This window comes from Haliotis cracherodii, unplaced genomic scaffold, assembly GCF_022045235.1.
Source record: "Haliotis cracherodii isolate W230 unplaced genomic scaffold, xgHalCrac1.p SCAF_4, whole genome shotgun sequence".
In the NCBI taxonomy this organism is placed as follows: Eukaryota; Metazoa; Mollusca; class Gastropoda; order Lepetellida; family Haliotidae; genus Haliotis; species Haliotis cracherodii.
Genome location: NW_027266297.1, coordinates 56,280,461 through 56,305,753, shown reverse-complemented (window position 1 = coordinate 56,305,753; position 25,293 = coordinate 56,280,461). Strand labels below are relative to the sequence as shown.

General features: G+C 42.0%; 3 protein-coding genes across 3 annotated transcripts in view; 2 read left to right on the top strand and 1 right to left on the bottom strand.

The window, feature by feature from the left end:
- Window positions 1–1,505: 1,505 nt before the first annotated feature.
- Window positions 1,506–3,467, top strand: LOC139480249 (uncharacterized). Its single transcript, XM_071263286.1, has 2 exons — window positions 1,506–2,238; window positions 2,543–3,467. Exons 1-2 carry the CDS (start codon window positions 1,506–1,508, stop codon window positions 3,403–3,405), a joined length of 1,596 nt encoding a protein of 531 aa, XP_071119387.1. The 3' UTR covers window positions 3,406–3,467.
- A 6,889-nt stretch (window positions 3,468–10,356) lies between these two features.
- On the top strand, window positions 10,357–12,658 carry LOC139480268 (uncharacterized). Its single transcript, XM_071263321.1, has 2 exons — window positions 10,357–11,158; window positions 11,324–12,658. The coding sequence occupies exons 1-2, from the start codon at window positions 10,357–10,359 to the stop codon at window positions 12,208–12,210; spliced, it is 1,689 nt and encodes a 562-aa protein (XP_071119422.1). The 3' UTR covers window positions 12,211–12,658.
- Window positions 12,659–16,389: 3,731 nt separating this feature from the next.
- Window positions 16,390–25,293, bottom strand: part of LOC139478929 (nuclear pore complex protein Nup155-like) — a 41,550-nt gene continuing 32,646 nt past the window's right edge. Inside the window, exons 29-37 of the mRNA XM_071261622.1 lie at window positions 24,692–24,796; window positions 23,341–23,495; window positions 22,862–22,991; window positions 21,198–21,320; window positions 20,648–20,768; window positions 19,874–19,984; window positions 19,053–19,189; window positions 18,242–18,348; window positions 16,390–17,691 (exon numbers count right to left, since the gene is read on the bottom strand). Of these exons, the coding sequence (XP_071117723.1) occupies window positions 17,553–17,691; window positions 18,242–18,348; window positions 19,053–19,189; window positions 19,874–19,984; window positions 20,648–20,768; window positions 21,198–21,320; window positions 22,862–22,991; window positions 23,341–23,495; window positions 24,692–24,796 (1,128 nt within the window). The 3' untranslated portion in view covers window positions 16,390–17,552. The remainder of the gene's footprint in view (window positions 17,692–18,241; window positions 18,349–19,052; window positions 19,190–19,873; window positions 19,985–20,647; window positions 20,769–21,197; window positions 21,321–22,861; window positions 22,992–23,340; window positions 23,496–24,691; window positions 24,797–25,293) is intronic.

Here is a 25,293-nt window from a genome sequence, read left to right as displayed (position 1 = left end):
ACTAATCGATTAAAATCAATATCAACTTGTATACATGTCATATGTCAAGTCAATTCGAGGTTAATAGCTAACCAAATCGGTTAATGTCCACGAAGTCAAAATAACATTGCAGTTGCGTGTGATTGGTTACAAGCCAATAATTGCTGATTAGTAGAGACACGGCACGCGGATAGACAGTTAGCGAAAATGTTCAAAAAGAAATGAGGCACGTGTGAATGAGGCTTCCAGTTGATATTGGATTGATATTTATCTATTGATTTTACAATTTGACACATCTATAGCCACTTGAGAGGTAAGGCCGGGTTCATTAAAGATCGTTATAATATGTAAAAAAGGTGAAATTTGTAAAACTTCTATAAAGGAAAAATCCAACCAAAGGCCCTTTTTAAATAGTAATGTAATGATATAATATAAAGTATGTTTCACACGATACAATATACTTTGCACACAATTAGTTAATGCTTTAGAGGGACTGACGAAACCATCGGCGAAATATTTTAATAACGCCACAAATTATTTGAATTTAGTTCAAATGAGTTGAATCATGTGTCATGCTTGTAGACACACCTTTATGTATTTGCGAAACTAAAACTGTTAAGGAAGGCAAATATTCTCGCCCATGGGCCAAACCTTTTCTCGTCCAGGGCAAAATATTTCAATAACGCTATAAAATAGTTGGATTAAGTTAAAATGAGTTACCTTATGTGACATGAAACTTCTAAAAGCGCCTTTATGTATTTGCTTGAAAGAAATACATTTATGTATTTGCGAAACAAAAACATGAGTTTTGAGCAAAGGAACATATTCTAGCCAATTTGCCAAACCTTTTTCTCGCCCATGGGCGAAATATTTCAATAGCGCAATAAAATAGTTCAATTAAGTTAAATTTTGTGTCATGATACTTGAAAGAAATACATTATGTATTTGCGGAACAAAAACATGAGTTTTAAGTAAAGGAACATATTCACGCCCATGGGCCACACTTCGCCCGTGGGCGACATAGTGTAAATATTGAGTTTTTGAACAATTTGTTTTTATTTTTTCTTCCTTAGTATGTTCTCATGAAAACAGCATGTTTAATTTTGTAAATACTTTGACCGAGACTAAGCAAAGACCGTAGAGTTTCTGGACTATTGGGTTTCCAGAATTAAAATGTTGTACTCTTTTCAGGGCAAATGCACCTTTAGATTCAGTATAGTGTGTGCTTTGTACTACTGAACAAATTTTATTCGAAGAAATACATTGTTATCATCTAGGAAATGTAGGCACAATATTGCTTGTATTGTCCATTGGGTTTCTTTGTGAGAACAAAGTGCCTTCCCCCAGTACTAGTCGCGTGACTGGATGATTGTGTCATTGTCCCACGACGATATTGATCGTTACTCATGCTGAAAAAACTCAGGAATGCATGGGCCATGCTCGGTCGCTCTGTAAATTATAACAAACGTGCAACTGTAGTGTGTAAAGGATTTAAATAGACATGTCCAGAGGCATAAATAACCTGCATGTTCATATTTATTCCAAGGAAAATGGCACTCTCTCCAGTCACGACTGCTGAAGAATTTAAGGTCAAGATACAACTTGCTATAGAGGCAGTCAACACACAGAATGGAAAAACTGTAAGAAGTCTTTATGATTTGGCTGATGAACTGGACAAAGCACAGCGGAAAATGAACATTGCAAAAACCAGTTTTGCATCTGGAGGCATCGTTGCAGCAGGACTTACCATAGCAGGGATTGCTTGCGCACCAGCTACCCTTGGCGCTTCTCTAGGCTTGAGCATTGCAGGTGTCACATTAGGATTCATAAGTGGGGCGGGTGGATTGAGCACTGAATTGGCAAATGAAATTATCAACGCCAAAGTTTTGAACAAAGCTCAACAGGAAGCTAACATTTATCACCAAAAAGGTCACGCTATGCTACTTTTAATGGACAATATGAAAAAACAATATGGAAGTAAATTTAAAACGTTTTTTATGGATACCGTGAAACGTAAGCTGAAACCAAACCTATTTGAAAAAATACCGAGTTATGGAACAACAGCTGCTAAACTGATGGCAAAATTCAACAAAACTGGTACAAAAGGACTTAAAGCCGGCGGCATTGCGTTATGTGCACTGACCATTCCTCTAAATGTGTATGCCATAGTTACAAACAGCATCAAAATCCACAAGAGAACCCCATCTGACACTGCAGAAGAAATTCGGAGAATTGCAGAGGAATTAAAGGACAAAGAGGGTATGTAAATAGCCCAACACTCCGACTTATGATGAATGTCTTTTTGCGTATTTAGTACCAGATTTTACCCCATTTTCGGGTCACACTTGGGCCATAGAGTTATTATTGTTCATGAAGAGATTAGTGAATGTAACTGGATTGTACACAATGAAAAAATGTTTACACCATACTTTTGTAAGCATATGACAGAATAGCTTTCATTTGCTGCAAAATATTAAAATATTGTGGAAATATTAGTGATGAATACATGAATTGGATTAATTGATTAAGAGACATCCATTCCGACGCTCTACGCATGTTTCAGCACGGTCTGATGAAGTTCAGAATCTGAGACGAAGGGTTGAAGAGATGGAGAGGAACCAGGAGAAAAACTCTCAGATCTGGGATGAGGCAAAGAAGAAGATTGAAGAAGATATCACTGATGAAATGGAACTTATTGCCATAGAATATGAATGTGTGAGGAGAGTGTTCCTAAAATCAAGACAGTTCGCTCTTATTGTTGAAGCTATTTTAGCCTTGGCTATGTCTTTGGTCATTGGGCTAAGCTCTGGAAATGGAGGATGGTTGTCTTATATTGCAAAGTGTGCCTTAGCAATATACGACATGTTTCTGTTTATTTTCGAACTGTTCCCACTCCTCTATGGATACAACTGTGTGTCCCGAGCAAAAGCAATATGGCAACAACAGACGTATGCTATTGAGCATTTGATACCGCTGTACCCTAGAACACCTTCCCGTGGAAACAGGATTGGGACAACCTGGTCATCTATGTCCGGTAATGCAACACGTGTATTTGATGACAGAAAGTTTTCAAATCAAAATCTTTTTTGGCTGCTTTTCGTTATTTTGAAGTGTATGCTGACGATGTATATTTTGTTTGGGTCTTATGACCATGTTCCCGAGCACGGCCGTCCTGATCAGCATGGTTTGAATGTACCCAAGACCTCTCTGATGATTGGCCTGCTGTTTCCATTGTCAGTTATTCCTATAGAGCCCAGTGATAATTCGAGGCCTGATCTGTACATATTGTCCCTGGCAATGGTTGTCTTTATGCTTGTTAAATCCTATCAGGAATCGAACGAAGATCTGTCTGACGTGGCGAGACAAATCCAACATCTTCCTGAAGAGTTTAAATCTAGGCTCAGGGAGTTGATGAAACGAATGTAGATGTTTCCAGCTGTGTGAACGGATATAAACAGACTGGGGTTGGATGTTTCATATTTTACTTGTTTTAGGTGTCACATTTTTTATATACCAATTTAAAGAGAATAAACGTGAATGTTTCCATATACATATTTTGGGGCAATTGTTGTTGTTTAACGCCACACTCAGCAATATTCGAGATATATGGCCGCGGTCTGTAAGTAATCGAGTCTTGTCCAGACAATCCAGTGATTGGTGCATTCTTAAAATAGCTGAAGCCACACCAGCATCCAAGATATGTCTGGTGCATTCGTAAAGCAGCCTTAAGCCGCACCAGCATCCAAGATATGTCTGGTGCATTCTTAAAATAGCTGAAGCCACTACAGCATCCAAGTTGTGTCTGGTTTATTCCTACAATAGCTCAAGCCACGCAAGCAATCTATGTCTGATGCATTCGTGAAGCAGTCTTAAGCCACACCAGCATCCAAAATATGACTGGTGCATTCGTGAAGCAGCTTTAAGCCACGCCAGTATCCAATCTATGTCTGGTGCATTCGTGAAGTAGCCTTAAGCCACACCAGCTTCTAAGTTATGTCTGGTGCATTCGTGAAACAGCTTTAAGCCACACCAGCATCCAAGATATGTCTGGTGCATTTTTAGAATAGCTGAAGCCACACCAGCATCCAAGATATGTCTGATGCATTCGTGAAGCAGTTTTAAGCCACACCAGCATCCAAGATATGTCTGGTGCGTTCGTATAGCAGTCTTAAGCCACACCAGCATCCAAGATATGATTGGTGCATTCGTAAAGCAACCTGAGGCCACACCAGCATCCAAGCTATGTCTGGTGCATTCGTAAAGCAACCTGAGGCCACACCAGCATCCAAGCTATGTCTGGTGCATTCTTAAAATAGCTGAAGCCACACCACATACAAGATATGTCTGGTGCATTCTTAAAATAGCTGAAGCCACATCAGCACCCAAGATGTGTCTTGTGTATTCTTAGAATAGCTGAAGCCACACCAGCATCCAAGATATGTCTGATGCATTCGTGAAGCAGTTTTAAGCCACACCAGCATCCAAGATATGTCTTGTGCATTCGTAAAGCAGCCTTAAGCCGCACCAGCATCCAATATATGTCTCGTGCATTCGTAAAGCAGTCTTAAGCCGCACCAGCATCCAATATATGTCTGGTGCATTCGTAAAGCAGCCTTAAGCCGCACCAGCATCCAATATATGTCTCGTGCATTCGTAAAGCAGTCTTAAGCCACACCACATACAAGATATGTCTGGTGCATTCTTAAAATAGCTGAAGCCACACCAGCATCCAAGATATGTCTGGTGCATTCTTAAAATAGCTGAAGCCACACCAGCATCCAATCTATGTCTGGTGCATTCGTAAAGCAGTTTTAAGCCACACCAGCATCCAAGATATGTCTGGTGCATTCGTAAAGCAGTCTTAAGGCACACCAGCATCCATGATATGTCTGGTGCATTCGTGAAGCAGTCTTAAGCCACTCCAAGCACCCACAGTGCGTCTTTGCATTCGAAACATCCTGTATCAGTGTTCTAGAAGGTTATGTCAACCAGCCGAGCTATTTTAACGATAGTGCCATGAGGGGTGTCATAAGTTGTTTATTTCCTTATCGTTATATGTCAAGACGTTTTTTACTATGACACATTATCCAATAGTGAAATATTTTACCATCAACGTATCAAATCAAACTTGGACTGAAACTGAAACTATTGCCTATTGTCAAATTATTTCAATCCTGATAAAGAAAGTGAAAAGTCTCCATACATGTGCCTGCTAGTATCGGCTTTCATCGGCTTTTGATACACTCCCACATGTGTGACAGTAGAATACACTGATAACACGGTGCGGTGTACATGTTTGGATGGCTATTAACATTAACAAAGACTGCTGATTGTTTTCCTTCCAGCCAGAATGTCATCTTTCATACATTGTGCATCCAATATGAACATACAAAAAGTGTTCAAAGCATTTAAATTACAGCATCATTTGGCCTTAGCCGTTAAGCAATTTTCGAAACGTTAGAGATGCAACGTAAATAACGTAAATACACGATACGAAAAGGATACTCACAAGTTTCTGTTGAACACTGTATTATACAGCCTGTAATTTTATTACAAATGTCAAAGAATACGCATATGGCTTACAAATAAACTTATCATTCTAGGTTCCACCATCAAAGGCTTGGTGAAGTCTTTGCTGACATTTTATGAGGTAGACATTTAGAGGAAATAAGACACACTGTTGGTCAGCATGATACACTATGCTATGAAATACGATTGACTTTGCAGGTAGATTTCACGCTTCCTTACTCACTAGCAGTAACTTTAATGGGTGGGGAGGGGGTTAGACTTGGTTGACAGCGTGACATCGTACTCCGAGGAGGTGGATCTCATTGCTCACAAGAGTGACCACTGGGTTGTCTGGTCCAGACTCGATTGTTTCCAGGCCGCCGTCGTATGGCAGGGGTATTTGAGGAACATATGAATAATGTGGCGGGTGCTGTCGGTAGGGCAGGACATGATTACCCTTTTCGCGAACACCTGGTGTCATCACTGGTTTTAAGTGATCCTTTCAATTAATTTTCCTGCCAATTCCGCCTTTCTCGCCCAGTTGTATGTTTCGGCAGATCAACGAGTATATATTCTCTGGCGTTGACGTTTTGAAGACACCAGTAATAAGTGGACCATTTGGCTTCATAGGTCTGCTTTGTCACCCGATGGAAATTTTTCTGGATTTTTTTTATAAGCTTTCCATTAACTTTTCAATAAGTGTAAGTTATGTACAGCTCACCACTTCCTGATGCAGATTAATGATGTCATTTGGTTGTGACGTCATGATAACCGATGACAATGGTCTGCAAAACACAGTGATGCAATTTCATGGTAGCGATATGTCTTATCGATGAAATATCAATGGATCTCATCCATGTGATATCTTCTGTAGATGGGTACAATGTGTGAAGCCCATTTCTGGTGTCCCCCGCCGTGATATTGCTGGAATATTGCTAAAAACGGCGTAAAATCATACTCACTCACTCACTCACTCACTCTTCTGTAGAAGCCAGATTTGGATGATAAATTTCCGTTTTCGTGAGTTTGGAATTCCCTTCCCACGCCTGTGTCAGTTACCGGTTGCACACGGTCAGGGGATGGAAAAGAACAGTCATATTGAACCTTGACATGTGTCTACAAATGAAACAATAATAGGATTAGAATTTCACTTTTCATTTCCTAGTTTCAATGACTTGGTTCTATCTACAGGTTTCATTACCCCATTTTGTATACTACTTAACCTTTGATCGGCTTAACATGTCATCCTATTAGTATACACTTGATTTAATATGAGAATATATTTGTGTATGATTGAAAGACAGAAATATCCCTATCAAAAGTGGAGTAGTATATGTGCTAACGAATTAGGACTGGGTGGGTGAGTGAGTATGGTTTTACGCTGCTTTTATCAATATTTCAGCAATATCACGGCGGGGGACACCAGAAATTGGCTTCACTCATTGTACCCTTGTTGGGACACGAACCCGGGTCTTCGGCGTGACGAGAGAACGCTTTAACCACTAGGCTACCCACCTAACCAATAAGGACTAGGTGAGGTGAGGTGAAATTAGGTTTAACGTCGCGTCGAAGATTATAGCACTTATATAGCGACGTGCATGTACGTGTACGTATGTGTTTGTGTGTCTGCTTGTACTAGTCCGGACTGATGCCGATTTATAGTGCTAGCTCACTGAGATACCATGCCGCAGTTTAACATAAATACCCCACTCAGACACAGTATACTGACTCCGAGCCGACCAGTCCTTGTTTTAGCCCCTTAATGCCGAGGGTAACAACAAGTGCCATCTTTTAACGTCTTTTGGTATGACGCGGCAGGGGATCGAACCCCGGACCTTCCGCTCTCCGGGCGGACGCTCTACCACTAGACCACGGAGGCGGTCTTATAAGGACTAGGTGGCATTGTGACATGAAAACGTGGAAAACTGGCAACCTCTGGTTTGCCTGGCCAAGACTCGATTATTTTCAGGCCGCTGTGCGTAAGCTGAGAGCATCGTAAAACAAATTGCTCTGCTCTTTGTACACAATTAAGTAAATATGACGTCTGTAAGTTTCAAAGTCGCTTTGACAATAGACCCCGTGACAAACAAGGTTAGAATTAGTGGTAAGAGACTACCAAGTTCGATCGGGTTGTCCCCTTCGCATATTATTGAACGAATAATTAGGGTCGAACTTTCAATATTTCTTTGTATTAATCTCAGCGGGGACCCGGGTCAGAATGGGTCGCGACCAGTACGGATGTGGTTGTGTGTCCCCGATCGTTGCTCATTCGCTTCCCTGTAACATATCTAGATTAGATTGTTCAAAGACCTTTGTGATATAGCAAGAATATTCCTGATTTAGAACAACTTCTTCATGACCTAAATATGCCAAAAATATATCAGGCGTCGGTTAAAGGTAAAAGATTGAAAGACTGGGTTTTAACTTTTAGTTTGACCTTTAGGTTCACTTTCATTATATTCTAAAATAAAACAAAGTATGATTCCACGGAAACAATTCTACAACTGATACGAGGACTTGAAAGTATCACACCGTGGGAATTACATGTTCAAGTGCCTTGTTGTTGATCTGTGTACTTGACAGGGATACGTGGTGTCGAACGGAAATAGATAGTGGTTGTCCCCAATGCATATTTGCGGCGCCACATGTAATTTAATGCTCAGTCCAAGCAAGCGAAGATCGTTATCAGGTACGTTTCTGCATCTACCTGACAACTTTGATTTGGGCTTGAATATGTCTTCATTACCAAATCACAATACATCACAGTGTCATAGGTTGGCTGGCAATTGGGAGAAAAACATACTGTGTTTTCAATGTGGAGCTTAGATACCTTTAGATTTAACCAGGCTAAATTGAATTTGGAACCGGGTAAATTAATCGCGGTTAAATCTACAGGTAACCTAGCTCCATATTGAAAACAGTATGTTTATCTCTTTCTATCATGACTTCATAAAATGTGACTTCTTTCAGTAGCATTTAGAAGTTGGAGTGATGAAGTAAGACGAGTTCTATGGATGAACAACTTCTTATTACAATTAAGGCTAATTGTAATAAAGAAGATGTTCATCCATAGAACTCGTCTCACTTCATAAAATGTGGTTTTCGATCTGCATCACGGAATCAATCACAAAAGCTTTTAAACAAAATATGGAGCTCTCTGTGGCCAAGCAGACGTAATTCTTCAGTCGAACATATGACAGGCTTTGAAAGCATGTAGCAGAGTCAACTATGAAAGACAACTCGGCTGTTTCAATCACATTGGGTTCATTACGTCTGATTGACCAATCTTAATTCATGGTAGAGTTGTAATTTAGCAACTGCGAGTGTCTCATCTGAACAAGCCATATCCATAAAGCTGTAGGGAAGATGTGGACACCCAAATCCTGCTGCAGAATCAGCTTTCGGACATATATATGAAGAGAATTAGAAAAACATAAGTTGGACTCATACTTACTCCTATTTGACGAATATACACCGGCATTCTGGTCGTGCTTTAGATTCATCGGATTACATGGTGCCTATGGTGTTCGGTTTCTGAAAATTGTAAATGTCTTATACATGGGTCACTTTGAGCATTTTGACTGACACATCTCTGTACAACTCCGAATAGGTTGAAAACAAACTCTGATACTGGCGTTGATGGCATGATCGTGTTCCTGTTTCAGACCACTTCAGTTCATTGAGACCCCATGATCCCATCACAAACAAATTCTCTTCTCAAACTGTTTTGAGTTGACTCAAAATTCAGTCCTCACGTGGGAAGAAATCTCGAAAAGACGCAGGTCACAGACGTTTTTCCACTTTGTGAAACTGAAGTTAAATATTTAACTTGCAACAGCTTGTCGAATGCTTCACTTGATATTACAGTGTTAATAATGTAACATGAAGAAACCGGCATGATGTTTATAATCTGTAATCAGTGAGGAATATTAAATGAAATCAAACATATAATAATACCCATCAACATATCGTCTCCACATATTCTAACAATTTTCTGTTTGATTGGCATACTACCATTGTTACATCATTAACATACTAACGGGAAACAAAAAGTGTGCTTAATATAATGTGTAGTTATTGAAAATATTTGGTCATTCGTCTGATCAATGGTTTATCCTAACAAATCTATTGACAAAACCAATATCTGGTAACAGGAGTCAGCTAAATGACAACTCATTTAACAATATCAGTATCGGGTGTGACCACCATTTGCGTTGAAACAGGTGAGCCAGCGGCGGCGCATTGATGTCACCAGATAATTGAAAACAACCTGGGTCCAAGTGAGCTCGCGTCACCGGCTAATTCTTGTCCTCCCGTAGGCGTCCTCCCCTCTCATCCCAGACATGTTCTAGTGGGGAGAGGTTTGGCTATACAGCAGGCCATGGCAGTACAGCAGTGTTATGCTGCCTAAAAAAAGCATGTTACAACACGTGCAACGTATGGGCGGGCATTATCCTGCTGCAACGTATTGTTATATCCTTGCATTTGCACAAAGGGTAGAACGTGATCTCGAACGATGTCGTCCCGATAGCGTACGCCATTCAAATTGCTTTTAACAATGATGAGCTGTGTTCTCGCATGAGTTGTGATGCCACCCCACACCAATAGCTGAAAAATCATTGTGTACTGTTCACATTCACAAACAAACGTGTATGAACGTGCACGTGCAAACTGTGAATCACGACCTTAAGGAATATATGTCTTTATGAATATGTATTGAGAGATGCATTATCTAATTGCAGAAAAATGTACTTATTGAACTTTATATGAAGCACGGTTACTTTTTTTGGTTAGCATATATTGGCGTGTACCAGAGAATATTCGTATTAAGGATTTAAATGGATATGTTCAGAGGCCTATGTAACCTGCATGTTGATATATATTCCAAGGAAAATGGCACTCTCTCAAGCCGTGACCGCTGACGAATGTAAGGACAAGATACAGCTTGCTATAGAGGAAGTCAACACACAGAGTGGCAAAACTGCAAGAAGTCTTTATGATTTGGCTGATGAACTGGACAAAGCACAGCGGAAAATGAATATAGCTAAAACCAGTTTTGCATCTGGAGGCATTGTTGCAGCAGCACTGACCATAGCAGGGATTGCTTGTGCCCCGGTTACCTTTGGTGCTTCTCTGGGGTTGACCATTGCAGGGGTGACAATTGGAGTGACCAGCGGGGTCGGGGGATTTTGCACAGAGCTTGCAGATAAAATTGTCAATTCAAAAACTTTAAAACAAGCCCAGAAGGAAGCCGGAGAGTTTAACAAAAAGGGGGAGGACATGCTGTGTCTGATGGACAACATGGAGGCAAAACATACAAAGAAGTTCAAAGCCTTTTTGGCTGACACTGTGAAGAGATTGCTGAAACCAAACCTTTTCGAATCAATACGGAACCGTGTTCGAGGAAAACCGTCAAAAGGTATTGATGGCACAGAACCGATTAAGGTCGGGGCCCGTGTTGGGGCTGTATTGGGTACAGCCAAGGTCGCCACAGAGCTTGTAGAAACAGGACTAAAAGGACTAAAAGCTGCAGGCGTGGTGGTGAATTTGTTGACTGTCCCTCTAGATATTCATACAATAGTCACCAACAGCATCAATATTCACAAGAAAACACCGTCCCAAACTGCAGAAGAAATTCGGAAAATAGCGGATGATTTAAAAGGAAAAGAGGGTAAGTGTTAGATCCAGAGAAGTTAATTACAACTGTGCAGGTAATAAACGAACATAAACTATCTACGTGATTGGTAAATATTTCGAAGGTCTATTCTGTGGTATAAGATCATTTTAAATATCAAACGTCGCATTTTCACTAACTCGCTGCTCACAACTCCATTAGTTTCAGAACCTACTGATGAAGTTTTGAAGCTGAGGAGGAGAATTGAAGAAATGACGAGAGAACAAGAGAAGCATTCACAGACCTGGGAGGAGTCGAAAGAGAAGATCTCAGAAGACATCACTGTTGAAATGGAAATTATTGCCATGAAATATGAATATGTCAGGAAGGTTTTCTTAAGTTCAAAATGGTTCACTCTTCTTGTGGAATCTGTATTAGCTGTAGTAGCTGCTGTGCTTACTGTTTGTTTATGCCTGGAAGGTGGAGGTTGGTTATCTAATATTGCACATGGTGCCTTGGTATTATACGACGTGTTTCTGTTTGTTTTCGAACTGTTCCCACTCATCTATAGATACTACTGTGTATATAGAGCGAGGTCAGTACTGAGACAACAGACATATGCTATGGAACACATGATAAAGGTGTATCCGAGAAAACCTACAAAAACAAGCAACCCACGGGCGGAAACAACACAACAAGCTATAGATGGTCATGGCACCATTTCGTTTGACTACAAGATTTCAAATCAAAACCACTTTGAATTAATTTTCGTTACTCTTAAGTGTTTTCTGACGATTTATACTCTGTTTAGCAGCTTTGGTCACACACCCGACTATACTACAGATCAAATTAATGTAGAGAGTCCAACCCAGACCTCTTTCATCACAGTTATCGTAAGCGTGGTGTTCCTGGGATCGAACCTTACTATGAGTTCCATGAGTATGCCTACACCTGACCTCTACATGTTGTCTCTGTCTATGGTTGTTTTCATGCTGCTCAAATCATTTCAGGATTTGCAAAAAAACATTACGTCTGACTTTGTGGAAGAGTTAAAAAATGTCGCTGATGATTTTAAGTGTAAACTCAACGAGCTGATGAAATGCATGTAACTTGTTTATGTACAACCGTCGGTACTTTCTTTAAAATCACTTCCAGGAATGTTTTAGAAACTTCAAAATGAGGATTTATAATCTCTGGTGCCTTTTACTGTTTAAGAGGGTATACTTTGGATTGTTTGGTCAAAAAAGCAAATTCATATTTTTCCGGATTGTTTTTTTTCTAACTGGAGCAACTTAAGTGATTTTTTTCACTGGGAGAAAACATTTTTATTGAGGAGTCTTCATTATTCAGGATCAAGTTTAACATTATGTCTATGTGGGATCAATGAGTAAATGGCAACCTGGATTAACTCTTTTAAGTTGTGCTTAAGGATGATGTTAACGAGAGGAAGTGATGATACAATTTTAGAACGTTTTAGGTACAATCGAGCATGCTTTTTCTTCAGAAATTTCAAGAAGCTTCCTACGACAAAGGTTGTTTGATCAAAATTGCAACATATAAGGCCTCAGACAACTTTTCAAAAATGTTTATGGTAGACATGTGGAGTAAATTTCCATATTTGATGCATGGACAAAGAAAATGTCAGATGCAATTTTCTATTTTGACTTGTACCATACCTTCCCGTGTTTGTTCAGGTTAAAATTGACTTGCCATTGCATGTGTCTGTGACGGGTCAAATCAGAATAGATGAACCCTCCGTACATTATTAATGTTAAAAGGACACAAATGTGGAGGGTATATCTTGTGACTCAAAATCTAATACATCCCAGTCTTCAATAATGTACCTAGTATATATCATTACATGTTATCACAACTAAGTCTATGGGGTTTTTTCCGTTTGTTTCTGTACCACTGGTTTTCTCCAGGTGATTATTGTTGGTTTCGCACTTTATTTTTGGAACCATTGTGTATACCTTCGTTTAACGCCCCACTCAGCAATATCTCAGCTGACTGTCTGTCTGTAAATAGTCTTGACCAGAACATCCAGTAATTGATAGTATGTTTGTTGTTTAACGCAATATCCCAGCAATATGACGGCTGTCTGTAAATATAATCGAGCCTGGGCCTGACAATCCTGTGATTGATGTCATGAGCATCGATCTAAGTAATTGGGATACGATTACATGCATCAACCAAGTCAGCCAGCCTGACCACCCGATCGCGCTTGTCGCCTCTTACAGCAAGCACGGGTCACTGACGACCAATTCTAACCTGGATCTTCACGGGTTGATTGTCATGCATGGTATTTTATAAAGTACACATAAAGTTTTTATGTATTTCCTTTTCAATATAAGCGAGTGTCAATATGCATTCTTGTATTTCTTCATTTATCCAGGTATGGTTTAGACAATGTCAGTTGTATCAACATTTCATTGATAGAAATAAAAAATAATTTATCATCAATATCCATATTTGATTGATGCAATCTCAGTCATGTCATATCTTTGTCTCTGACATCATACTTCTCTGCGTGATGATCTGGCAACGCTCTGTAGGAGGTCGCTTCAGGTGCACTTCATACTTAGACAATCAATTTTTTGGATAATTTTATGAAATTGTGTACTCAGTCTTCACAACAAAAAATATCCACAAAAATATTCATGATCACTTATGTTAGGTATATTAAGATATGTGCATCAACGTTACACAATTTGAAACTTGAACTGGTAATAGATTTTGAACCTTTTCCAGATGTGCCCGTGCTGATAAAACTAAAGTCGTCCTTATTGTGCTGAGCTTAAACAAGGAAAACTCCGAAGCGTGGGAAATATTTTTCAGTGCCGGGTGGTATATATTGAGGCGGGTGAAAGGGTGAATATAAACATCCTGTTTGTGAGGAGATCCGACGGGAGATAAGGACCCCTTTATAATAATAAAAGTCTCAACCTGTCAAACTACAGAAAAAACGCCGCTAACATTAAAACACAAGGATGAAATACGACGCTTGTTTCATCAGATTATGCAAGACATGTATTTGATTTTACTGTAATTTATTTTACGGAACGTCATTTATATCTTGGTCCAAACAAAGTATGTGTGTGTGTGTTGGGTAGGGGGTGGGGGGGGGGGTTGGTCATGGGAGGTGAGAAAAGTGTGACCTTACATCCTTCCAATTTAGCGTGAACGGAATAAGTATGCGATGCAGTCTGGTGACACATATGTCTTCCAAAGACATTACCTGCACACAACACTCTGATGGGAGGGTACACCCAGCTTGATGTTCCCTTTCCCACTGATTGAGAAAGAACGTTCTCCTCCCCTTGCTGTGCAGGCAGGTGGGCCGAGCGTTTCCTGACTTGGTAAGGTACACACAAATGTCAATGGTTCAGCAGGAACGCCCCCGAAGTTCTATCGGTACACATACATGGGCGTCAATGATTACTGTCCAGTCACATTGGTTCAACCCATTAATATGACAGAGTACCCGAAGTCACATGAATTCAAAGTGGAACAGAAAAGCCTATGGTGCCCTACGGAACCTATCTTCTCGAGGCGAGCGTGTCCACCATCCTATATCAAAAGCCTAGTTTCTTGTTTTTTTGTTTATTGCTTAACGCCGCACTCGGCAATATTCCAGCCATATGACGGCGGTCTGTAAAAAAATTCAAGTCTGGACCAGACAATCCAGTGATTGACATCGTGAGCATCGATCCAAGCAATTGGGATACGATGACATGCATCAACCAAGTCAGCAAAACCTGACCGCCCGATCCGGTTAGTTGCTTCTTATATGACAAGCATGGGTTGCTGAAGATCTTATTCTACCCTGGATCTTCAGGGGTCGCCTAATTTCTACCCTTGCCACATCAAGGCTACTTTTCTTGGCTCGATCCTGGTGCCACCTCGCGTAGATCACGAGTTGTGCCCCTTGTTAATGAAAACGCGATATCCAATCAGATCGCAGTTCTTATATGTACCATAGGCAACGACCTGGGCTGTGTCTATTCGCACGATATCGTGTAAATAACAGATAACGAAAACGCGATAACGCGATTTCAGCACTGATAAAAAAAAACATAGGCAATCGTTGGGGGTTTTAAAGATGAAGAAATATAGTCGTGTCAACAAAGACAGACGTTGATTTGTGACAGTGTAAATCACTTTCATACGAAGGCGCACCAGTCGTGGATGTTGATTTTGTGAAACTTTCTCTGCGACAGTCCAATCATATTTAGCACAGAAAAGTGGCCTTGATGTGGCAAGTGTGGAAACAAGACTGATAAAAAGGCCAGTGGACGCTCTTGCCTCGGGAAAATGTTCGAAACCAATCCCTGTAACCTCGGACAAGGGTATGGGTATACACGTGTTACACAGTGGTTGCTACTGGTGTCACAGGCCAAGTGACCGTGTCTGTCCTAGTCCTCTTTGTCCTGCCCACGAGGAGACTTGAACTGAGTGAAGTGCGGTGAAAATGGGGTTTAACTTTAACTTTGCACTTATATAGCTACGTGTCTGTGTGGTTGGACTCCCGGCAAGTACCAACTATCCTTTTGGTAAGAAGTGGCCTGGGTTATACCAACGACCTCCCTTTCGGTGCAGATGCTCTATCCATACACTATGGAGGCAGTCTTCAACAGAGTCTATTGAGATTCAATGGCGAAAGCACTGATACTGTTGATAAGAAATGGTAGCCATGTTCAATGACCTTTTAAAGCAGTATCAATACTGTCCTGAATGTGTCTTGGTTCGCACACAATGTGATGACTATAGAGCATCTTACTTCCCAACGACATTAAAATATATCTTTCACTCTGATTCCATACCTCTTTGTCAAGCTCTGAAGAATACTAATCTGACAATGAGAGTGTCACTTCCAAATTCTGGGCATGTGTAAGCGAAGCAATGGAGCATGTCCAACTTGACATCTCCAAAAGAAATGTAAATGGTATTCTGAAGGAAAGGAAAATTGACCACACTGGATAATTACATTGTCGGTCAAGTCTTTCAATCAATGTGGTTCATTTGTACCCCACCAAACAGTGAAACTGCTGGTAAAGCCCTGACCAAGGCTGCCAGTTTAATAAACCCTTTAATTTGCGGCATGTGTCAGTCCCTCTAGCATGTGCTTTAGTCACTTCATGAATATGGTGGTCAAAATGTCAGCATCTACAGAGAGTCCAATATCACCTCTAAAACCCAGTTATAAAGAGGATCCAAATCCTGCCTCAAAGGACCTCTCTGCCACAGCAAACCCAAACAGAATCACAACAGTTTGTCTTCATACCACATTTATTGAGCACCAACCTCACTTCAGTTATATATATACACATATTTTTGTTCTTTTTACACAATAATGCCTTGGGACTTGTGATCTAAAAACGTAAATGAGAAAGAATTTAATTGTGAATGATTCCAAAGCATTGTCAATATGCATTTGCCACCAGCATAACACTTAATTAAGTTTGTAATCTGTTTTGTAATAAAACCATGATTTACATAATGACATAGGTCCACAATGTAACATGTACATATTTCACAATGATAATTACAACATCCAGCGATGCAGTGGTCCATGCATACTATTGATTGTTTCATGACATGACATAACAAGTGAAATGAAAAAATTGGGTGTTTTTTTAACTTTTGAGTAGTATATATGACAGCTTAGCACAATATAATAGCACATTTCCGTCCCATTGTATCAACAAATCTCTCATTCAACACAAACAGCACCTTGTATCCTTCCTGGCTGTCCCATTCTGTACACACATCCATCTCACACCGAACAGTGCAGAACTTACACTTGCAATACATAACCTATTATTTTCTTTCATAATACTGAAACAGGTCAATAAAATCAAATTCATTACACATCACATTTGCTGATGTTAGAAGCTGTAACCTGATCAGAGTACTGTTTTTCATACATGTTCAGCCACAGGTGTTCATGCATGTTCAGCCACAGGTGTTCATACATGTTCAGCCATAGGTGATCATCCACAGGTGTTCGTTCATACATGTTCAGCCACAAGTCCTTCAGCCACATCACTCCCTCAAGAACTGCCGTCAATGTAATGAATCAGTAAAACATTTTCTTCATTTCAACTGGACATCAACATAGACATTACTGTTTAAGGCTCTTATTACAACATGAAGTTTTACCATGTCCACTGCTATCCACGACTTTCTGATTACCAAGTTCTGAACCATCCTGAAAAGCATCTGGAACTTCAGACTCAGTTCAGATCTGCAGACGTCTTTGTATTCATGCCGGGAGACATTCACAGGACCTGGCTTACACTTCCACTCTTCCTATCATTCCCCAGCCAACCCTTATACAGTCATTGAGCTGAGTATGTCGCATGCATATCCTTAGTAATCTAGGATGTTGCAGTCTTCTTTGAAGGCCTTGAGAACTCAGCTGTACAATACATCTACAGGTGATGTTGTCCTATAACCTCTCCAGCTTGGACTGGAGACTCTTGAACTGACTGATGAGCCTCTTGACCGTCTGGTCAGCGCTGCTCCTGGCCTGGAGTTCCACCAGGTAGCTGGACACAGCATCCAAACACACCGTCGAGAACCGCCGTCTGGAACACAGTCGGTCTTACAGTGCATGGCTATATACAAACTCCTGGCATTTGACACTAACTAAAGTGTACGCTGTTTTACATAACACTGGATTACAGCAAAATCCCAAAGCTCAAAAGTCAGTCTCACAATTTGGGATGTACCCTGCCTTAGACGACACAACATGGACAGATACTATGTCAATTATCATTAAATGCTTATTTGAGGCAAAACTATTCTTCAGAAAAATTACAAATGTGATGTTTAGGACGTTTTGTTTCTTTGTTTATTTTTCAACACCGCACTCAGCAATATTACAGCTATATGACGGTGGTCTGTAAAATAATCGAGTCTGGACCACACAATCCAGTGATTGACATCATGAGCATCGAACCAAGCAAATTGAGATCGAAGACATGCATCAACCAAGTCAGCGAGTCTAACCACCCGATCCCGTTAGTTGTCTCTTATGACAAGCATTTTATGGCAAGCATGGGTTGCTGAAGACCTATTCTACCCCGGATCTTCACGGGTCGTTTAGGATGTAAAGAGGCCAGGGTATAGTCTCACCTCTCCAGTGTGGGGATGATGTTGGGGTTGTTGGAGTAGTGAGTCAGGAAGCTGAGCAGCACCACCAGCAGGTGCAGGGGCTTCTGTCTTGTTTGCCAGTATGGATCCTACAGGGAGGGAATGAATTATCCTATTACATGTCATGTTTCCATATGGCTCATATTGCTCATATTGGATTCCAGAAAGAGTTCGACACAGGAAGTGTGTGAATGGTGTTTGACAAAAGTGAGTAAGCCTCTGAATAACTGAATGTTGTTTAAGGCTGGTGTCAGAAATTTCCAGCCACTTGAAAATGGCCATGAAATAATTGAATTTAGACCAGGTAAGCATGAAAGCCAAAGTCCAAACTATCACTTCCAGTCCCCTGCCTGACCACCCAATCAAATGTATGCACGTCCCACAACAAGCATAGTTCCTGGGGACTAGTTCCAAACGAGGTACGACACCACAGTCATCCAGATCTACAGCAAGACTATGCTGACCAATAAGAGCCATGCTTTCAATTCACACAGTTCTGAAATATCCATTACTACATGATAGAAGATCCCTGATTGGTGGTTATGTTGAAACAAATTCAAGTAATTTTATCAATAGACCTAAGGATAACTATTTTTTATCCCCCTGATTTCACCAAAGATTCAGTTAGGGTTGGCATCTCTGCACTCCTTGAGTGCGACCATCAATTCTCATAGGACATGTATGACACTATCACAATCATCCAGGTCACATCGGACCTATTCGGAGTAATTTGTCACACAACATTTTTAACTGAAAGAGCTTATTGAAAGATATTGAAAACCTTAAAACTTACCCTTGACTTGAACATCCTGTCATATATCTCTAGCAGTTTGGGCGCACCCACACCGATATCCAGCATCGCCCGGAACACCCAGTTAGGGTCAAAGTTCAGCTCACAACTCTTCTGTTCGAGATGCCGAATGATGAAGGCTGGAAGCAAACACAGTAATGAACTTACCAACAGATAGATAAGGAGGTGAAATGGGCTTGAACATCACAGGTAGACTGCACTTACATAGCGACATGCATGAGCGTGGCAATTTGTACAAGTCCGGACTAATGGCAGTGATATAGTGCTTGCCCACTGGGCTCGATAGTTGTGTCACCAGTGGCTATTACGAGTTATGTCCCTTCTCTGTCCCTCCTATTGACTAATCAGATTCCACCTCTAACATCACTTGCAATTGCTTCAAACAAAATGGCGGATGCCAATCAAGACAATCTGATCGAATCAAGATTTATAATAAAACGGTCCTTACGTCGCAAAGTGCATCAACACTCTTGAGCACCTTGATCACAAACATAAAAAAATTTGCAAAACATCTGTCGATGCCTAGTTGGCGGTACACATGCTTTGCTGTCCTTCAGTCGAGCGACATCTGCAGGTTGAAACCCATGTCGTTTACGAACCGCATGTCTAGTTTGTTACACGATTTGATTGGACTATGCATAGACTCATTAGTCCAGCCAAAATAAAACTCCTTAATTCCAGCCTAGTTTGGATGGAAACAAGAAACGAGTCAGTTAACTCCCTTGCCCCGAGAAGATGATTCTTTACTGACGTACCTGCAATTATTTCTTATCGTCACGGTGATAAAAACAGCTAGAACTCACCCACAGGAAAGTATCTCTCAGTATTGACATAGATCTTAGCAACACTGACTAGATGATTGCTGATGTTGGTCACTCGGACTTGGGCAGCCGCGGCTGAATTGGTGGCAAAGTCTGCAAAATCATGAATATATATATAGGCCTATTGAAACCCATCACGAATCACAGGCAAGACAACATTTGTGTGAGTGAGTAAGTGCGTCTGGTTTAACTCGTCTTTGAACAGCATTTCAAGCTTGATGTTGGAGGAAAGCCAAAAGTGATGCATGTCTTAGATGTTTACCACTTTGGTGAAACCCACAAGAACTGGTATGATCCTGACAAACCTAGAAACATAACAAGGGTGATGGCCCGGGACCACTATGATAGGTTCCTGGCACACCTAAGGGATGCAACTCAGTGCGGTAACATTTAAATTAACATGAGTGAGTGAGTTAGGTTTAACGCCGCTTTTAACAGTATTACAGTTATATCACGGCGTGTCAGCTTAATGTGGGAGGAAAGCCCGAAGTGATGCAGGTCTCAGACGTTTACCACTTTGGTGAAACCCACGAGCACGGGTATGGTGCTTACCTAGAAACATAATCGGGGCGAACCGGGATTCGAACCCACAATCAGAGGTTTCTGGCGTGCCCAAGGGACGCAACTCTGCACATCGAATCGCGGCGCCTTAGACAACTTGGCCACCCGTGCCCCCTAAATTAACATGAAAATGCAGTGTTTGAACATCAAGGTTATACAGAACACATCTCGCATGAACATGAAGAGCCTGCCTACCTTTATCAATGATACTCTGCCACAGGTTGTCAATCAGGGCATTGTCATAGAGTCCAGCACAGTGGACGATGGCCAGCTTGCACTCAGAGAGGTCAAACCTGTCTGCATACTCTTCATACAGCTGAAAGCAGGAATTGTTGTCCATTGTATTACTTTGTGAGTGAGTGTGTTTGGGATCCTGGGGTTTAAAGTTGGTTTCAGTGGAACGGCAACCTTTTCAGCAGCAGGGAATCATTGCAACTGTCTACAGAATGAATCAATATTATTGTGCTGTTTTCCGTCTGAATAAGTCTAAATCTGAATTCAGCTTCTGCACAAATACCCTGCACACAGAACAAGAGAAAGAGGTTGTTGGTCAATGCTGCACTCCGACATACTCCAGCAGCTATTTCACTGTGGCCTGTGAAGGAATGAGTCTGGACAATCCAGTGGTTGATAGTGAGTGTGATGCACCGATATTGTGTGTGATGCACTGATACCGAGTGTGATTTACTGATACTGTGATGCACCGATACTGAGTGTGATGCACCGATACTGTAAAGCCTCGTACCGTGGTGATGTCCAGCAGTTCAGAGTCCAGTCTGACCAGGAGTCCCCTGGTGTCACCGTGTGGGATGGCCGGACCGAGGGACTTGGCCAGCGCCTTCTGTACCTGCAGCTGAAGTCGGGCAACCTGAAACAAGACAGTGACAGCTGAGGTGGCTCCAGGGCCCAGTCATGAGAAGCAGCCAAGTGAATCAAACTACTGCATCCTCATAAGTTGTTGGCAGAGTACTCAGAGCAAATTCTTCCCCAGAATACTCATGGGGCGTGAATACTGTTGAAAGACACAGTCAAAAATATTCCAGCTCTATCACAGCTTACTGTTAGTGATCAAATCAAGTCTAGGAACAATGGTGACTTATCCATCACAGACCCAGGGACACAGGGGACTTATCCATCACAGACCCAGGGACACAGGGGACTTATCCATCACAGACCCAGGGACACAGGGGACATATCCATCCCAGACCTCCGGACACAGGCCACTTATTCATCACAGACTCCGGGGCACAGGGAACTTATCCATCTAAGACCCAGGATCAAGGGGACTATCCATCACAAACCCAGGGATACAGGGGACATATTCATCACAGACCCACGGGCACAGGGGACATATCCATCACAGACCCAGGGGCACAGGGGACATATCCATCACAGACCCAGGGACACAGAGAGCTTATCCATCACAGACCCAAGGGCATAGGGGGCTATCCATCACAAACCCAGGGATACAGGGGACATATCCATTACAGACTCCTGGGGACAGGGGACATATGAATCACAAACATAGGGGCACAGGGAACTTATCCATTACAGACTCCGGGACACAGGGAACCTATCCATTACAAACCTAGGGGCACAGGGAACTTATCCATTACAGACTCCGGGGCACAGGGGACATATCAATCACAGACCCCCGGACACAGGGGACTTATCCATCACAGACCCAGGGGCACAGGGGACATATCGATCACAAACTCCGGGGGACAGGGGACTTATCCATCACAAACCTAGGGGCACAGGGGATATATCCATCACAGACCCAGGTTCACAGGGGACTTATCCGTCACAGACTCTGTGGGACGGGACATATCCATCACAAACCCAGGGGCACAGGGGACTTACCCATCACAGACTCTGGGGGACAGGGGACATATCCATCACAAACCCAGGGGCACAGGGAACTTATCCATCACAAACCCAGGGGCACAGGGAACTTATCCATCACAAACCCAGGGGCACAGGGAACTTATCCATCACAAACCCAGGGGCACAGGGGACATATCCATCACAGACTCCGGGGGACAGGGAACTTATCCATCACAAACCCAGGGGAACAGGGGACATATCCATTACAGACTCCGGGGGACAGGGGACATATCCATCACAAACCCAGGGGCACAGGGAACCTATCCATCACAAACCCAGGGGCACAGGGGACATATCCATTACAGACTCCGGGGGACAGGGGACATATCGATCACAGACCCCCGGACACAGGGGACATATCAATCACAGACCCCCGGACACAGAGGACTTATCCATCACAGATCCCCAGACACAGGCGACTTATCCATCACAAAACCAGGGGCACAGGGGGCTTATTCATCACAGATCCTGAGGCACTGGGGACATATCCATCACAGACATCTCTTGCTACAACAGTCTCACCTCCATCTTCTCCTCCAGCTCGTGCAGGAACTCTCCCCCTGCGGCCGACATTATCCTGGACGTGGAGCTCTTGGCACACATGATGGCCCGGGACAGGTACTCAATCCGCTGCTGCAGGGGCACGTCCATGCTGGGGAGGAATCAACTCATCAGTCCAGTTTAGAACCACCAGGTATCGTATTGAAATACCGACATACAAACTCTATACAGGCTCTTCTGGCAACATGACATGACGCTTTAATGAGTGAAGGCTATGTATAATAATGCCTTAATCATCAATTAGAATGTTTTTAAAGAAACTTTTCTCAGCCAATCTTTCTCCTTTCCTAATTCTTTGACAACATACTGCCATGATGTTACTACATCAACAGATAGCCATGTTGAAGTTCTGGTGGTGAACATACTCGTCAGGCTTGTAAATGTTAATGTACATAGTGTAGGACAATTGTATTGTTAACTTCTCGACTGTATGACAATACCTGTGTCTCTCCGCCAGCTGGGACAAGATCTTAGCTGCAGAGGGGAAGTTCTGGATCTTCTCATAGTACTTCCACAGCATGTCAAGAGCCTCCACATTGCCAGAGTGTAGCTGTGTCTTCCGCTTCAGGTAGGCCTCCACATAGGGGGTCTGAATCTGAAACAGGGAGTGAGTGGGTGAATGAGTGTGGTGCGGCGCAGCGCGGCCTCGGCATGGCATACACGGCACGGTGTGTGTTTGGGGAACTTGAGAAACTTGCAGTGAACGGTCAGATTGTTGTTTGGATTCAGGCATGGCTAGGGGTGAACCCAGTTTTCAGCCAGTCACAAAAAATTGCAAGTACCTTTCTGGATCAGCTTCAAACAGAGCTTGATTATCACAGGACATGTTTTGAGTGGTGCCTTTTTTATCAGATGTTAGAAGTATGGGAGCTCAATGAGGTGATTTTTTCTTCATTACCAAAGTTACCATGAGAATAGAATGTACTCTCTCTTAGAAATATGACACTCAGTCATTCGTAGGTAGGTCATCACCATAACATGGATCCTCTCGATCATATCTGGTGTTGATGACGAGAGAAGCCTTCCCAAATGGGAATCGTCTGAAAAGCTTTCCATGCCATGCCTTAACTCCGCTGCCCACTTCTTTTTGATGGTATACGAAGGAGCATCCTTCCCAAGTGTTCATTCAAATGTTCATGGATGCCATTTAGTGTTAACAACTTTTTCTTGCAAGTACTTGATCAATGCAGATTCCTCAAGTTTCTCTATTTTCCCAAAGTCACAGATCCCTGCTTATTCTACTGCTTAGTCACAGCAAAACTGTTTGCTCAATTTACTCAATCTAGTTTTTGTGGATATATCTCCATGACATCCATGTTATGTCAACAACAAAAGATTTCACAATTCCACAATTCCTTCAGAAGACTGCCTTTTTGGACTAGTGGTATAGCACCTGGAAAGCGGAAGGTCCGGGGTTCCATCCCAGGCCGCATCATATCAAAATACGTTTAAAAAACTGTACTTGTTGTTACCCTGCCTGGCGCAATGAAGGGATACAAGTATACTGTGTCTGAGTGAGGTATTTGTATTAAAACTGTGGCGCTCAGTGGGCTAGCACCTCAAAATCAGCATTAGTAACTAGTACAAGCAGCTACGCACACACACATGCATGAACTTCACTACATAAGTGTAATAATCTTGGACCCAACCTTAAACCCCATTTTACCTCATCTCACCACCTTGCTTAGAACTTATCAATCAACCCTTGTACATAGCTGTTCTAAAATAATTAAAGTTTGGCATGCATCATACTGATTTAATCTTTAATCTGCCGTCAGTTTAGTGACCTACCTCCAGAAGTTTCTCCGAGTTGTTGGTGATGAAGAACCAGTCGTACAGGGATGTGTGGAACAGAGCATCCTCCGACTTGAGGGCCATCCTCAGGATGTCGGTCCTCTGTAGCAGGAACAGTCACCAAAGATGACGATATATGTTTGTCATGAACGGATAAATATTATTAAATAGCAGTTACATCCCACCACATGAAATGACTTAGGTCTGAGACTGTCCATCTTCCCAAGGCAAGAGCATCCACTTGCCTTTTTATCAATGTCTTGTTTCCACCCTTGCCACATCAAGCCCACTTTCCTGTGCTTAATATGATTGGACTATCGCACATATCGATAGTCCAATCAGAGAACGTTTCACAAAATCAACATCCACGACTGGTACACCTGTGAATGAAAGTGATTTACCGCTGCCTGTCTTTGTTGATACGTCTTTTTCATCTTCTAAACCCCCCATAAACGATTGCCTATGTTTTTGTGTCAGGGATGTAATCGCAAATGTTTTCGGTATGTTTTTGACGAGGTCATCGCATACAGTGAAGCAACACGAGATAAGAACAGCGATCTGATTGGAGTGAGTGAGTATGGTTTTACTCCGCTTTTAGC

Excerpts from the sequence above, each read along its gene's own strand:
- LOC139480249 (XM_071263286.1), top strand. The coding sequence starts at position 1,506 with ATGTTCATATTTATTCCAAGGAAAATGGCACTCTCTCCAGTCACGACT. Across the intron at positions 2,239-2,542 it reads GGAATTAAAGGACAAAGAGG|CACGGTCTGATGAAGTTCAG; the intron begins GTATGTAAATAG and ends CGCATGTTTCAG.
- LOC139480268 (XM_071263321.1), top strand. The coding sequence starts at position 10,357 with ATGTTGATATATATTCCAAGGAAAATGGCACTCTCTCAAGCCGTGACC. Across the intron at positions 11,159-11,323 it reads TGATTTAAAAGGAAAAGAGG|TTTCAGAACCTACTGATGAA; the intron begins GTAAGTGTTAGA and ends CAACTCCATTAG.